Source organism: Cyprinus carpio, chromosome B13 (assembly GCF_018340385.1).
Source record: "Cyprinus carpio isolate SPL01 chromosome B13, ASM1834038v1, whole genome shotgun sequence".
Taxonomy (NCBI): Eukaryota; Metazoa; Chordata; class Actinopteri; order Cypriniformes; family Cyprinidae; genus Cyprinus; species Cyprinus carpio.
In genome coordinates, this window is record NC_056609.1 from 13,970,333 (window position 1) to 13,987,055 (window position 16,723).

At 34.8% G+C, this 16,723-nt stretch overlaps 1 protein-coding gene across 1 annotated transcript in view; it reads right to left on the reverse strand.

The window, feature by feature from the left end:
- Positions 1-16,723, reverse strand: part of srbd1 (S1 RNA binding domain 1) — a 62,791-nt gene that overhangs the window by 23,413 nt on the left and 22,655 nt on the right. Inside the window, 2 exon segments of the mRNA XM_042736720.1 lie at positions 12,377-12,459; positions 15,174-15,265. Of these exon segments, the coding sequence (XP_042592654.1) occupies positions 12,377-12,459; positions 15,174-15,265 (175 nt within the window).

The window sequence follows — 16,723 nt, forward strand, 5'->3', positions numbered from 1 at the left end:
GCTTCAAGCAGTTCCTATACCTTAGCCCAAAGACTACCAAAACCTGTCCCTAACCTTAACCATGTACCACCTCAATAGCAGCATTTTTAAGTTCAACATGAACACAATAAGTACATTGTACCTAACAACTATTACAATTAAAATAAAACCATTTATAGCAATACACATGATGGGAGTTCAACACCTTAGAAAACACAAATGTAGTAAAACTACTCAAATAGCTCATCGACTCCATCTATGACCTAAATAGATTCAAAGCTCTTTTGATGAATCGTTGAGCATGTGACTTCTAAAACACCAGCCCGTTTATGGTTGTAAAAGAATGATGAGAAACTTCAAGAGGTCAAAAGACTGTGTTCTCTAATTTTCTTTTTAATTAGGGGAAAACCCAACAGCAATGACAGTTTATGGTGGTTTGGGAGTGTACGACATGTACTGGCTGTTCTGTGTACATTTCTGTGTGTAAATTTACAGTGTGAGTAAGATCTAATGTTCTCAAGTTGTCTTGGCGTGCACTAGTGTGTCATTGTGTTTGTGTGAATACAAATTCAGTATATTAAACAGACCGAGAAGCCCACGGGCCTCTTATAGCTAACTCAATATACACATTCAACCTCCCTTGTGCACACACGAATACACACAGTCACACACTAACACAAGAACAGGCAGAAATAATAAACAAAGACATAGACGATATATTTCCCTCATATTTGGACGCAGTGGTTTACTTTCAGAGAGTGTTAGTGTTTGAAATTACACAACCAATGGGAAAAAGTAAGAAGTGGGTCTGAGATGGTGTGGATCGGGATACTTTATCCCAATATCTTTTGTTTTAATCATTCTGGGACTCATTACAAATCAACTTGCTTTTTCATGAGGCCAATTTAGCTGGTAATGAAGAATAGAAAACATGAAATAGTGTAGAGAACCTTATTCTATAACTAAGCATGTTTGGAGGATACATATATGGTTGATATTCAGGTTTTAAAGACTGAATGTTAATATCATAATTCCATTGCAATCATGTTTCACATTAAACACAGAGCAACTCAATGTGTTAGCTACAGAACAGTTTTCCAATGTAATAAACTGCAGTGCATTTGGACTGTGCAAATGTGGCCAAAACATGGAGAATGTCAAAGTGGTCTGAGAAGCAGATGTTCCATAAAAAAAAAAAAAAAAAAATCATCATCAAAACAAATGTTGTTGCCTAGAGAAATCTGATCTTGTAAACTCATTAGCAGATCTGCCTTTTTGTCCACAAAACACATGTCCGTTGAGAACAGGCACCAAAACACTTAAAGAAAACCTGTGATACAAGATATTATGGGATGAGCAGACTATCCTCTTCTTTGATGGCTGAAAGAATTTTGTGCATGGGGTGATTTAAATATTAATAAACAGGTAAAATCAAATACAATAATATTCTTGCAGTTAAATGGAATTGAGGTTTTAATTAGGGCTGAACGATTTTGGAAAATAATCTAATTGGGATTTTTTTTTTACCAATATTGTGATTGCGATTTAATATGCGATTTTTTTTTAAGCTCTTTATGTTCTCTGTTATTCAAAAAAAAAGCTAAAAATCATTGTATAGTATGACCAACGCAATATTAGATAGATTAAACATAAATGTTCTTTTCTGTAGGCCAGATCTATGTTACGATGAAATTAGGTGATGCATGAATTGATATGAATGACATTTTTATTAAACAACTACAATCACAGTAGTATATTGACTGATTTGTTGAACTTCCAACCTTGTAAGTATGGAATAATAATGACAACATAAAGCACTGACAAATAAGCCTGGTGTAAACATTAATATGCAAATCACACAAACTAAAGTAGATTGCAGAAATATAAAAACGTTGCTTTACCACACTACTTTAGATTACTGAAAGTCACTGTAATAAACACTGTCTGTTAACGTTAGACCAGTGGTTCTCAAACTTTTTTGATCGTGCCAAATATTTCACTAAACATTCTGAAAAATTAATTTTTTAATTTAAAAAACCTACAGTGAAAAAACACCTGCATCACTTGAAACGTTGATAAATAGCATAGAGAGAATAACTGTTATTATTATTATTCTCTCTGTTATTTATTTATTTATTGTGGGTTTTATGCTGTCCGCTAAGGCATAGGACATATACAGGCTTTCCTCCTCGCCAATGACATTAAACACCGTGTCTACACCGGATGCGAGCCATCAAAATACAGTTAAACCGATCAGTGATGCTGTCTACACTGGATGTGGCGCGACGCGACAAAACCCCACATTAAACTGATGACTTGTTCTATTTACGACGTACTGACACTAAGTTAAATAAAATTATATGCAACTGTAGCTTTGTCGCGTCCAGTGTACAGTAGAGCTGTTGTGGCGCGACTCGACAACTATAGCGTCCGGTATAGACACAGTGAGTAAAGCCGAGAGCAAGATATGCCGCGCCATATTTTCTGCATTTAGCTTTTGAATGACCAGCTTCTGCCTGGGTCTGTGCGACATCATCTATGGCTTTTCTCTTCCCTTTCACAAACCGATCCATCTCCCATTCTAAGTTCCCTTGGCTGTTTACTGTTTTATTTATTTTCTTTTTTTTGCTGATGGCCCGTGCGCCCGACACTTTGAGAACCACTGCTTTAGAAAGACTTTAAATAAATAAATAAATATGTATATATTACCTTATTATATATATATTATAAGGTTGAAGTCTTCAGTAATGAAATGCACCGTAACACTGTTACTGCTTGAGTAATAATGTGCCGTTTTGAAGTATGTTTGCTTTCAAACATTTCCGCGTATAGCGTGACAGGGTTGCCAGGTTTTCACAACAAAACCCGCCCAATTGCTACTCAAAACTAGCCCAATCGCATTTTGAGGGGGGTCCACCGGTATTCCAGGTGGTAAAATACCCGTTTTATGGAGGGGTTCCCCAAACCGCAGACTTGGCAACACTGTAGCGTGCCAACTTGATGCTTCCTCTAAAGACTGCTTAGATCAGACTTGGCAACACTGTAGCGTGCCAACTTGATGCTTCCTCTAAAGACTGCTTAGATGTGTTATAAGAGGTGTGTTAGACTTTATTAATCGGTCAGTCCTAAATGCAATTAATCGGTCAGTCCTAGTTTTAATTATCAATTTTTCATTAACAGAGTAAATGAAATTAATTTCCCCCCTTCTGGTCTATGCATCCCTGCCTCTGCTGAATAACTTTTATCTCCGGTGGGGATAAAAACATCATGCAAACCCGCTCTGACATCCAGATCGGAATCAAATGATTCGCGATACGCGATCCGATTGAAGCGCATCGAAACAGTGAATCATTTTGCGACGCAATGTTTTAACTGATTCGGAGTTTCAAAAAGCTCCGTTGTGTTCTTTGCTCGCTTTCTCGATGTAATTTGTTGTTTGAATAACCGTGGACATTAAATCAATACAATTAATAGGCCTAACGTAGGCTTACAATGTTTTTATTAAACTGAGATCACACTAAATACAATTTCCGTCGTATTAAAAACATTTCATAAAATTTTTCAAAAGCATCCCCCCCTCTGTTTATTTCACAAATCGCACCCTGTTTATAAGTACTGCAGTGCAATGGAGATGAGGTTTTAATGCTCAGTTTTTTGTTGACAAACAGAGTGATGGAATAGTGTCCTATTAGACATGACTGAATGAAGATAAATAGAAATGGTTTAGACCAGCACAATGGTAACATCTCAGTGGGTTAAGGATGAGTGAGATATTGATTGACAGCTAGGAAGTGAAGTGGCTGAGCAATGCGGGTTATAACAAAAAGCAGAATGTGTGTTTTGACCTGGCAGGATCTGGATGACTGCCACTGGAACAAGGACATCTGTGTGATAACATTTACTGTCTAGCCGTATACAATGGAGTAATCTTATCAAAGCAAAGACAGAAAATCATTCATCGCAAACTGGAAGAGAATCACACTTTGCAAATATCTAAGTTATCATCATAACGCTGCACCAGGTTGTGCATTTTCTTACACTTTCAGTTAACTTAATTAGTAATGATTTTAAAAAACAGTAGTGGCATTGAGATCTCAGCACCAGACATCCCCTGGGAGTAAGTGTGAGTGTAAAAAATGAAAGATCTGTCTTGAGGCTTTCAGAAATCCTGAACTCTTTTATAATATCGCCTCTAGTGGTTATTGCGGTTCACTGCAACTTGCCAATAGTCAAAAAAGAATGAACTGTTATTTTAGTATCACCTCCTAAATCTAGTCAGTGATACACAAATGTTGGAAAAACAACTGTAATATTACACCTCCAAAAATATTTATTGCACAAAAACAGCCTTCATGTGGGAGAACACCACTGGCTGTAATATCCTCTCAAAATCTCTCACACATTTCCTTTGTAACCTAAGAGAGGTAAGAAATACATGCACACTACTGGATCGCATGTGTTGAAATGAAACATGAAAACTAAACAATAAACATTGAAGCCTGAAGGTAGAAGCTGAGATATTTAACGGCGGCCCAATCATTCCTAATGATCCTCATTTACTCAGTTTGATGCCATTTTCCCATGTGATGCTTATGGTGATTTCAACACAGTTACTCATCAGACTTATCAACATTCACTATTGTACACAAATAGATTATAATGCTACACTCACTGACAGCTTGCTGATAATCAATAAATCTGTGCACGCTCAAGGTACTTCTCACAACAAACAACTCCTTATTTTTAACGTACAAAATCCTGCTGCCGCATAATAGCCGGATGCAACCTGAGAAGTGTGTGGACAGGTTCCCATGTAGCTGCTCCCAAACCCTAAGGTTAGCTTTTGAGTACTTGGCAGCCAGTCGGCTGTATAAACCGCCTTGAGTGCGGATGGAGCGAAAATTCTCACAGTCCTTGAGCAGACTGATAAAGGAAGACACCCAAAAAGTGTTGCCTGCAGGCAGTTTGGAGCTCTGCTGATGGAATGCACACTCATTAGAAAGCCATCAATCATCACGACCCCCCCAGATCTATTTTTAAAGGCTGCACCAGAAAAGCTATGTGCTAGGGTACACTAATTTACGAGGCGGGACGCCACCACTGCGATATTAGTGCTCACATACAGGGAGGAAAAGTCAAATGAATGGTATATGATTGAACAAGAGCACGGCCAACGATCTGTATCAACTGTCGGGCTGTCTGGCAATGCAGGGTCAGTAAAGAGTGAATTCAAATGATAGCTCATCCACAAATGAAAATTCTGGCATCATTTACCTACCCTAATGTCATTCCAAACCAGTATGACTTTCTTCTGTGGATATTTTCAGAAATGTGTGGTCGTTTTTTTTTTTTTGGTTTGTTTTTTTTCCAAATGGAAGTCAATGGTCATCAAAACAGTTTGGTTACCAACATTCTTCAAAACATCTTTTGTGTTCTGCAGAAGAAAGGAATTACATAAGGGCACTGTTGGGAATGTTACTTTGGAAATGTAATTGGTTACAGACTACAAGCTACCCTATTTAAAATGTAATAAGTATTGTAACTTATTAATTAGGTTACACTTTATTTTAAGGTGTCCTTGTTACAATGTAATTATACTGTAATGTTAATTAACTACATGTACTTACTATATGGTTAGGGTTAGGATTAGTGTTTGGTTTAGGGTTACTTGCATGTAATTATGCATAATTTATTGTTATTTTAATAGTACATGTATTATAAAAGTATATGTAACAAGTGTAACACGGACACCTTAAAATAAAGTGTTACCCTATATTAAAGTAATGTAACTGATTACATTTGATTACTTTTTGAGTACTTTTCTAAATTTCTAATGAATATTTTCAACTATTAATCATTTTTTTAAACATTTAAACCAGGCTGGGTTAACCTTACAGTAGTATCAACACTGATTACTGTCTTGACTTTCAATATCCTTCATCACTTGAATTAAGATTATTAAAATGTTATTTTAAAGCACAGCCACCAAAAAAATCTGACTTTAGCACTTCTTTTTACATTGAGATCATTCTAAAGTTAAATACAGATTTAAAATCATAAGACAGTTTAATAGTTATGATACTGTTTTTAAATCCAATCTTTGCATTGCTTTGACAGGAAAAGTTGGCACCTAACGATGCCTTTGAAAAAACAGCTGATCTTAAAAAATAAAAAATATACATAAACCCAAATAAGAAATAATACAGTTATCAAATAAGCATGTGTCTTGGTAAAGAAGTCAAAAAAATCTGTATGTGTGTGAAAATATTCAGATGTACTGTAACCCCTTTTGTAATCATTACCATTTTTCTGAGTAACTATAACACATTACAGTTACATTTATTATGTAGTTAAATTACGTAATTCCATTACATGTAACTAGCTACTCCCCAACACTGCTTATAAGGGTCAGCAAATAATAAAAGAATTTTCATTTTTGCATGAACTATTCCTTCAAGGCTTCAAAAACACTTCAATCTCTGCAGACAAATTGAACAAAGCTGAACAAGAAAGTAAACATGGGCTGAAATTGTTGCGGTCATATTTGAGATATCAACCTAGACACGTTGAATGTTTCCAGTAGTAGCTGTTGGAAAAGGCTTCAGCTTTCATCTCTCCAATCTCCTGTCAATCCTGCTGGATATATCTAAGACTGCATAACCATTTCAATTGGCGAGTGTAAAACTGAGCTGCATCTGGTAGAGAATACGTTTAGAATCTAACCAACATCTCCAGCAGGGCCTGAGAAAGACCAAGCTCGCCTAAATCCGATATTAAGCTTTCCATCCGTCTTCAAATGCAAACGAGCCGCACTCTCTTGTCCTCGCTCACAGTAGGAAGAGCGGCTGACAGATGAGCTCTGACATGGCTTAGCGATGTGGTAACCCTGAAGACAAAACAACCAAAACTCAATTAAAGCATTGGGGAATAGGTGAAGAAATGTGGTGGGAGTTCACATAGTTTTTAAACCTGCCCTCTGTTTGAACAGACTCGTATCCCGGACCCCGACATGCCAGGTATAGCAGGGGACGGGCCAGTGGTAACACAAATATGCAATTACATTGCCTCACCAAGCCCAGCAGAGCCATGGCAAGGTCTCCGACCCAAGTCATGCACACACGTATGCACAAAAACACACAGGCTCACACAAACCACGGGATTATATTCAGGTGCGAGGTCCTGTTTGGCTTGGATAGGCTCCAGCGCCAGAACAAAGTGTGTCTGTCCACACTCAGCCCAGTTAACAGGTTTTTTTTTTATGAAAAGCTGCCACTCTGAGATGTCAATCAGTTCTTCTCTCCTTTCCCCGCCCTCGTGACCCAATGCAGATCTAACCAGCTGCAGGCTCTGAAAACACACTTCCCATAGAGAGCTGAACACACAAAGATGTTTGACTGGGGAGATCCCTTTACATACCTCCCAAAGCTCTGCCTCCTGTGTAACCAGAGACCTACGTTTTCAGCAAAACACAAAAGTTCCAAACAAGGCATCTGAAAATGGCTAAAGACTTCTTGACAGTAGCGTAGAAATTATGAGGCCTGACAGAGCAGAAGTTATGTTAAATCATCCTTAAAACAGGCTACAATTTCAACCTATGACATAAGATTTTTAAATGTGCAGTCTTGTCTTACTTGCAAGGTCATTTAAATGTAAGTTACTAATGAAACAATCTCAGGCATCCTTAAATCTTGCAATAAGTATTAAAGGCTTCTCTGCAAGGTTCCTACACTTTTTGACCAATGACTTTCAATCTTTTCAGACATTTCAGATAACTTTATTTTTCTGATTCAGTTTGAGCCCATTTGTGAAATTTGTTATAGTTGCTAAAAAAGAACGGTATATTCACCATATAATTTTCCAGGACTTTTCCACGATCTTTAGTCATTTGTGACTATGGAATAAGAATTTTTCAAAAATTGTGATTCAATCCAATTCACCAGCAAGTAATTCAGATCAATCTATCAACACATTTAACAGATTAAAGCAGTTGTTTTGAACATATATTAACATTCAAAATTTTGAGATTTTTAAATCTCTGACGCTATCAATACCTGTCTTTATTTGAACAAAAATATAGGAAAAATAACTGTTTTCTCTTTTAATGTTTTATTTTTTATATATATTTGTCAGAAATGGTTAATAAAAAGAAAGTTTAAAAAACAACCACTTATTTGAAATATAAACTTTTGTAACATTCTAAATATATTTACTATCACTTTTGATAAACTTAATGCAAACTTCATTAAAAATAAATCAATAAATTAATTTAAATTTGAACAGTAGTGTATATTCATGATTGAATCCATAACTGAATTTTCCAGGATTTTTCCAGGATCTTTCAGTCATTTGTGATTACAGAGTAAGAATTTTCTTTATGATTCTGGTTTGGTCAGTCAGATAAGTGTGTGAACCAATTTGCCAGATTAAAGCATTGACTACAAAAAAGTAAATAACAAAACTCTATACAAGCTCAAAACTTAAGTCAATTAAATATTTTAGCATAAAGCATTAATAGAAAAAAATAAATATATATCCACTACAGACATTTCCATGACTTTTCGAGACATTAAAAAAAAAATTATATAAGAATTATTCAAAGCTTGCTTTGCTCCACTAAAAACATTATGCATGAACTCTAAAAAGCATTCTGGCAGCAAATCAGATGATGCAGTTTCCTGGCAGTAGGCTGACATTTTAACGACTAATTCTGACACTTTTCTCACCTACACTCTGCTCCATCTTTCCTTTACCTCAGGTGAAGCCTGGAGACCAGGTCTGGAGTCAGTAAACACCTGTCAAACAGAACATGAGAGCTGCACCCACGCACACTGCACTACTGGACTCACCCACTAAAGTCATGAGAAACAACACGCACGCTAGTCTTCTTTCAGATGTTTGCTATAAATGTGAACAGCCATAAGACAACAAAGATAAAGAATAATTCTTGCAGACTTTACCCAGGAGAGAAAATTAATTAAAAGTCATATAAGTAAAAGATTTATCATGCAAAAACACAACTAGATCAGACATGATCAGAATGAAAGAAGGTGTTCAGCATAGCGCATAACTTTTCCTTTTTCCCACGCGAAAATGGACTCAGCTATCAATCATTGTCAATCAGCCTCCTGTCAGTCAATACCATTCGCTCTCTTCCGTTTTACCCTAAGGGAACAGTCTCAGCAGGCCCATTAAATAGAGAAAGCCTTCAGGAGTGACATCACTGGTGCTTTTTCACAACCTTCTAATCCTTAATCAAAAACTTAAAAAAAAAAGAGATTATTTATTGGTGTTCTGAAAATGCAATAAACAGTGTGAAAACAAGACTATATACTAAAACTTTATCTGTGTGATCAATAGTGGTCCTTGTGTGAACAAACATTTCAGTGTAACCTATTTTGTAATTCAAGTACAACCTAACATATGCATATTTCTGCAGGTGTTCAGAAAAACTTTTATAAACACTGATTAACATAATGTAATAATAAAGCATGGTTAAATAAATAATAAATAAAGGGTTTATTGCTGGTTTAAATGATTGGACTTGAAAAACACACGGGAAAGTGCATCAAGGAGAGTGACAGTTTCCTTAATATCCGGGGGTGTGTATGGTGTTTTCTCTCACAGCTGGGTAAAATGGTAAAATGTGCCCTCTGGGAGCTTTAAGCAGTTGGGAAACCTGAACACTCTCCACCTATGTCTCAGTGATTGACAGTTAACTATATAAACCTAAACTTTAGAGGTCCCACCCAATTTGACTAAATGGAATGTCAGGACAAAACAAGTAACAACAGAGGGCGATGTGCAATCAAATTTCCAATTCTCGCTATTAACAACCCTTAAACAATGACTTTTTCCTCAACTCCTAATTTGCTGCTTATTAATAGTTAGTAAGGTAGTTGCTAAATTTAGGCATTGGGGATGTAGAATATGGTCATGCAGATTATTTATAAGTACTAATAAAAAGCTAATCTGTTATCAATAGTCATGCTAATAAGCAACTAGTTAATAGTGAGAATTGACCCCTATACTAAAGTGTTACCAAACAAATTTTTATTTATATAACATTTTATATTTTATTTGGAGATATACACTATATCTGTACCATACTGATCATATTTTATCTATCTGTATTGTCTCTGTTGGATTTATATGTTGTGAAATAATATTATGTTATTTTGTTATTTTGTTTTTCATTTTAGTTAATATTTATTTACATGTATAATTAGTACTAAAACACCAATAATTAGTAAATCTCAAAATAAATCCATTTTCATACTGCATTACTACTATGTGTAGCATTTTAAACAACTGATTTTAGTTTTTTATATATTGAATTTTATATATATATATATATATATATATATATATATATATATATATATATATATATATATATATATATTTATTTTAGTTTTTACTGATTTTAGTTTTTTATAATCATAATTCACTAACCTAAAAGAGTACAAAAGAAACCAAATGGTACAACCATAACCACGATTTTAGTTTTTAGTGTTTTATTGTTTATATATATATATTTATATATTTATATATATATATTTATATAAAAGAGTACAAATGTTTTAGTTTTTAGTGTTTTATTGTTATATAAGTATAAAAAAATTATATCAGCAATAACATCAATATAATTATAGCTTATTGGTATCAGCCAGAAATTCAATATCGGTGAATATATCACCAATATCACCCCTAATCTAATGTAATCTTTGTAATCTTATTGTCCCAAATTATTTGTAGTAATTTATGAATTTATACATTCACATAATTAATTTATATAACATCTATACACACAGACACACAAAGTAAGTGAGTTCTAAACTGAGACAACCACTAAAGGCAAACTTTACTCCACAGTTTACAGGTAAAACACCTTATACCCATAACTCAAAACATGTAATTATATATTTTGTAACCTCATTTTCAAGGTTAAGGAAAGTGGGTATACAATAGCACCCTCTTATAGTGCTTATAGCCCAGCCCTACTTGATATACTCAAGTTAAGAAATAAGATACATGATCCAGTCTTTTTGTCTATTAAACACACACACACACACACATATATATACATACATACTGTAAACCGCTCTCCCATGCACACACACAAACACACTTATCACTCAGCATGTCAATGCGGTGGAGAGGCATCATGTGTTGCTCAGATTATGTGGCAGGGTAAATAAACGCTAAGTGCTGACAGACGTGCAGGGGGTCGCTGTGATGCACATTAGACAACACTCACACTGTGCAGGGGCAAGGCGAGGTGACCCTGATACTCTGCTAACCTAAACCTGTGTGCATCAGCACATGTGCATATGTTTTTTGGGTCAAAAAGCTGGCAGTGAGAAGCATGTGATATTGATCCTTTTGCAAAGTCGAAAGATGTTCTTTCCTCTCCTTACTTGGAAAATGGCTCCAAGGTTGCAGTGGACTAAGTTTACAATTACCTTTAACAATCTAAACTGCCCAATTCAAGATTTAACAACAAATTACATTTTGTTTAGAGCTTTTGTTTTGTTTCACCAAACTTTATTTAAAAACCATTCTGGGAGGAGTAAGATTTTGAATGTTTTCTTTTGCACATCAATACTGCATTTATTTAATAAAAAAGTAAAAATAAAAATATTGTCAAATATTATTCCAAAATAACTGTTTTCTGGTTCTATTTAAAATAAAAGGTAACTAATTAACATGATGGTAAAGTTGAATTTTGAGCAGTCATTACTCCAGTGTCACAATGATCCTTCAGAAATCACTCTAATATGCTGATTTGGTTCTTACCATCATAAATGCTAAAAAGGGTTGTGCTGCTGAATATCTTTAATATCTGAGGTTCTGCACAGTTTTGATGTTTTTAAAATAAAAAAAAAATAAAAAAAAAGGGCAGCAGAGGGCAGGAGAGAGAAAATCAAGCATGCAGGACAGCTAGAGAAAAATAGAAAGATGAAAAGTCAGAGCGAGAAGGAAAAAATACAAATCAGGCCCAGCCTTGAGTCAACATATGATGCTACTGGGAATCATAGCAGAATTAATTTCAGGAGAAAAATGGATTACTCATAATATGAGACTGCAAAAGCAAACAGCCAGAGACAGGATTAGCTCTCTAGTCCAGCTGACTTCTGTTTGAAACTGCTATTACTCAAAACTAAAAATCAGAGCCTGGCTTAGAAAGTTGGGAATGTGCCTACAATTACTTTGAAAATTTCGCTGGATCAAGAGCAGAGCCAGACACAACATCATGTACACAGTATTATATGAGAGGACACTCAACTGTTGGCAGTGTTTAATAAAGACACAATAAACAAACTAACAACTTAGCATGGTTTGGAAGAGGAGAGGCACAAAACTAGTTTCTAATGAGATTGAATGTCATGTGACACACCTGGTAAGTGCCGATACCAATGTGTTTGGGGTCGATCTTAATGAGCTCCGCCAAAGGGTCCTGAACACGCCTCCCAATGGACACTGAGGACAAAGAAAACAATACAAGAGGAAATCATCTCACCATTATGTGTAGTTACTGCTCAAATATAATAATGAATGCCTCAAGAGAACAACAATATTCACACTTTAATAAACCCACAGACTTAATTAAGAATAAATTAGGCTCACATGAGCATAGATCTATGCAAATGAGAGACTATTTAAATCATGCAAAAGCCTGTGTGGAATGTACTGCACTAATCACAGTTTAACAGATTATATTAATAAACAAGATTTGCATTTATTGAAACATATAAGTAAGTCAGAGTTGTTGGATAAAAATTTCCAATTACCTTCATTTATTTATTTGTTTGTTTGTTTAATCCTGTGGTGGAAACAAGCTCTTTCATACAAAACTATTCAGCAGTCAATGTAAATGTGATCACATAATATGGTTAAATATATGCAAAAAAGAAGACCTATCATATTCCTATTCATATACACATATTACCGTTTCCAATTATTACTGTTGATGTCATTGTTATTTACATTCTGTCAGTCAACAAAAGTATAAAGTTCACAATAAACCAAAAATAAAATTATTAATTTTGGCTGAAACAATTTGTTAAAACTGGGAACAAATGTCAAGATCATTTAACAGACCGAGTTACAGATGAATATGCCATCACATCTGTCAGAGAGAAAGAAAGAAACCGGCCCAATAATAGACACACTCACTTATGAATCCCCTTTTCCTAGTAAATTGTTGAAGACAGGCAAAGACATGGGCCAACGAAGAGAGGTCTGGTCAAATAAGAACTCAATTAAAGACAAATAAAAACCCAATTCAGAAAACCTTGACTCTAACTGATCCCAGGATATGTGACCAGCCAAACACAATATTATAAAATGAAATGAACATAAGCAGTTTGGCGCACTTCTTCCATTAGCTTTATCTAGTCTTGTTGAAGGTCAGCAAATGAAAGTCAGATTTCCATCTTTACTCGACCATATGTGCGAGAGTCAAAGTGAGAAAGAGAGTGACTCACAGGACAGAATGTGAGACATTGCATGGTTTTCTGCACAAGCACAACCTCCACATTACAGAGAGTGGAGAGAAGTGCTTTTGTGTGCGCTGTACAAGGCCTGAGCTGAAACTCCATCCCTTTCCAAATATTATTACAGGCAGCAATTTCCCACAGAGTTCAATGTGGAGACGCAGCGAGTGAGGCTTGGCGATCACGCTCCAGAAAGCCACCTCAAAACCTCCATCCACAAGCACCCACTTCAGGCAGCACATCCACCTTTTGTCTTTGCACAGAGCCGACCACCTCTACAAAAACTGTCCTCAAAGTATGAGCACCTTTGTGGGTTAGAGCAGGAGGGGTCATATAATGAGCAAGTAATTTTTGCAGGACATATCATAATTGAAAAAAATAATAATTTATTGACGCCAAGCTGCAAAAACATCTCTGAAATCCTTAGAAATTAGTAAGAAAAACTAATTCATTAACATAAACAACAATAGACATTACTGAATTATTTATATGCTAGTAATGTAGCAGTGTTAATGCATGAAACACAAAACACTACACACATTTACACACATCCCACAAAGGACAGTCCAATTTCTTATGCCTTTCATAAAAGCGATAAATATAGCTCCCTAGTTTGCTCTTGCACTTGACCAGAGGAAAATTTATGATTAATCCCATAGTGATTTACCGCTTTTATAGAGGAAGTCTGGTATAATTCTCAGATCCTGTTTTTGAGAATGTTTGAGCGATTTCCAAACTTTTCGCCTTGCTTTTTTATTTTTGGAAGAGTAGAGAGGGTGCTTGTGTGGTCTAAACACAGGCAAACCTTTCTTACAGAAAGTTCTGTTTCACAGAAAAATATCTAATGGGTATGACAGATATAGAGAGAAGTGAATCGAAATGGTTTGATAGACTGTGAAAGACTATTTCCAAAGGTTCCATCACTGCTTCTGAAATCCATGTATTGACAACTGGAGATATGAATGTGGCCTAAAGAAAACAAGCAGTCTGTTTCAGACTAAGGAGACAGGGTTGACTGAAATGGCAAGTAAAGGTCTGGTTGAGTGGGAGCTGAGTTGGACTGACAGATAAGGCCAGTGCGACTGAAGACTTGGATTCTTGGCACTGGAAAATATAAAAGCTTTGACATTCATGTGTACAAGGTTGTATGTTTGCAAAATCCTAAACCATCTCATTAAACCATCTCTACCATTACAGGGTCAATAACTATTGTCCAAATATTCTGATTCTTTATCGTTTAGATCTTATTTTTCGCCTTTTATTTATTTGTATATATTATAATATTTATATATTTTTATATATTTTGTCATCTTAAATTTTTTTAATAATTGGTATAATATTTTATTTTTAAAACATCTTTTCAATTTCTTTTTCAAAAATACTGTATTTTTTGTAATATTATTTATTTTATTTTTTTTCAAGACTGTTAGCACTGGCAGATGGGCAATTAATGCCAAAAATGTTAAAATCTACCGACAGCCATATCAATAGTTGATAATGGGTTAGTACTAAAAGTAAGTGCTTCTTTGATTTTAGATTTTGTGTTTGACTCATTCATAACCATTAAATTGCATTATGCACATATCTGGTGTTCTCTCAATTTAGGCATCTGACATAATAAAAAAAATAAATAAAAAAAACAACATTATGGTCGATCACTAGTTCTGAAAGCATGAAAAGAAGGAATATGTAAATCACCTGCACTCCTTAAGTTGGGATCCATGTCAGGCATCTCTTTAACAGCCTCTGGACTCACACTGTAGATGGACGCTCCTGCTTCATCTGTTATACTGAAACAACAGAGACACACTGAAGCACATTTCCAAGGAAATCAGAGCGGTGACCTCATGAAGACCCCAGTGAACTTATGAAGCTCCCTCAGTACGTCTAAGAGGCGACAGACCAAAGAGTCAATTTAAATACATTTCCATAGAAAGCTTGTAGTTGATACTGCAGGCACCAAAGTTTAGAGTATTATATATATATATATATATATATATATATATATATATATATATATTATATATATATATTATATATATATATATATATATATATATATTTTTTTTTTTTTTTTTTTTTTTTTTTTTTTAAGATTTCTTCTTAAACTAATGACAAAAAAAAAAAGAAACAAAGAAAAATTTGCTGGCCTCAGGAGGTTATTGGTTACAGCATTTAGGATGTTATGCCATCCAAACAAATGTACACTACGTACACATATTCTGAGGATTTTTTTTAATACTGCAGAAATTATATTAATCTGTTAGTTATATCAAATCTACTGACCAAATATTTTAAATATATTTATAATCTTTTCCTTTTATTTTAGATTTAGCAAAGCATTGACATCTTTTCACGTACTCCCTGGGATGCACCTAGCTGTGAATCACTAGATAAGTGATTCTTAACTAGGGGTCAACTAAATTCAGCCTCTCTCAACACAGTGTCACAAGCATGTGTATTGTGCTGCTTGCCACTTAAAGTGAATTATAGTGATTGTAAAGTCAGTCCCCACTAGAGGAGGAGTTGAAGTTGGGGTGTCGTCCACAAAGACTCAAAGGTGATAGAGTGCTTTCAGGTATATTTACAGTGGTAAGGTTATCTCTACCTGAACAAGCACAGATCTCTTTAGCCATTAAACTACTAACACATTACTAAGAATAATTATTAATACAAAAAAACAAAAAAACACACACACACACACACACACACACACACAAAACATATTCACATACTAAGTTTTTTATTATTATTACATTACATAAAACTTTTATTTGTGTAATACAATGTTCTGGTAATCTCATACAGTGTTTCCCAACCTTTTTTTAGTCGTGGCACCCTTTGGAAATTTTAACAAATTTGTGGCACCCTACAAAAAAAAAATTTCACAATACTTGAATTTCTAACTTCGATATGATACCTTGAAAAGTATAGGCCTAGATATTCAGTACAGCAGTGAAGAACTGCAGAATATACTGTAATACAGATATTTTTAATATTATAAAAAAAATTGTCCAATCAGTAGGCTAATTTCTAATGAAGAGACCAATTTATATGACAGATTTTCATGTAGGCTTTTATTTATATGTAAACATTGTTTAATTACCATCATAACTAGCTATCTCACAAAGTTTTGCTCACTCAGTGTATTTTAGATTTTACAGTGGGGTCATTTTGTTGCAGTAGCACAAGATAGCTTGATTTCAAACTTTGAATTGAAAAAAAAATGACAAGCAAGCAGTCAGTAA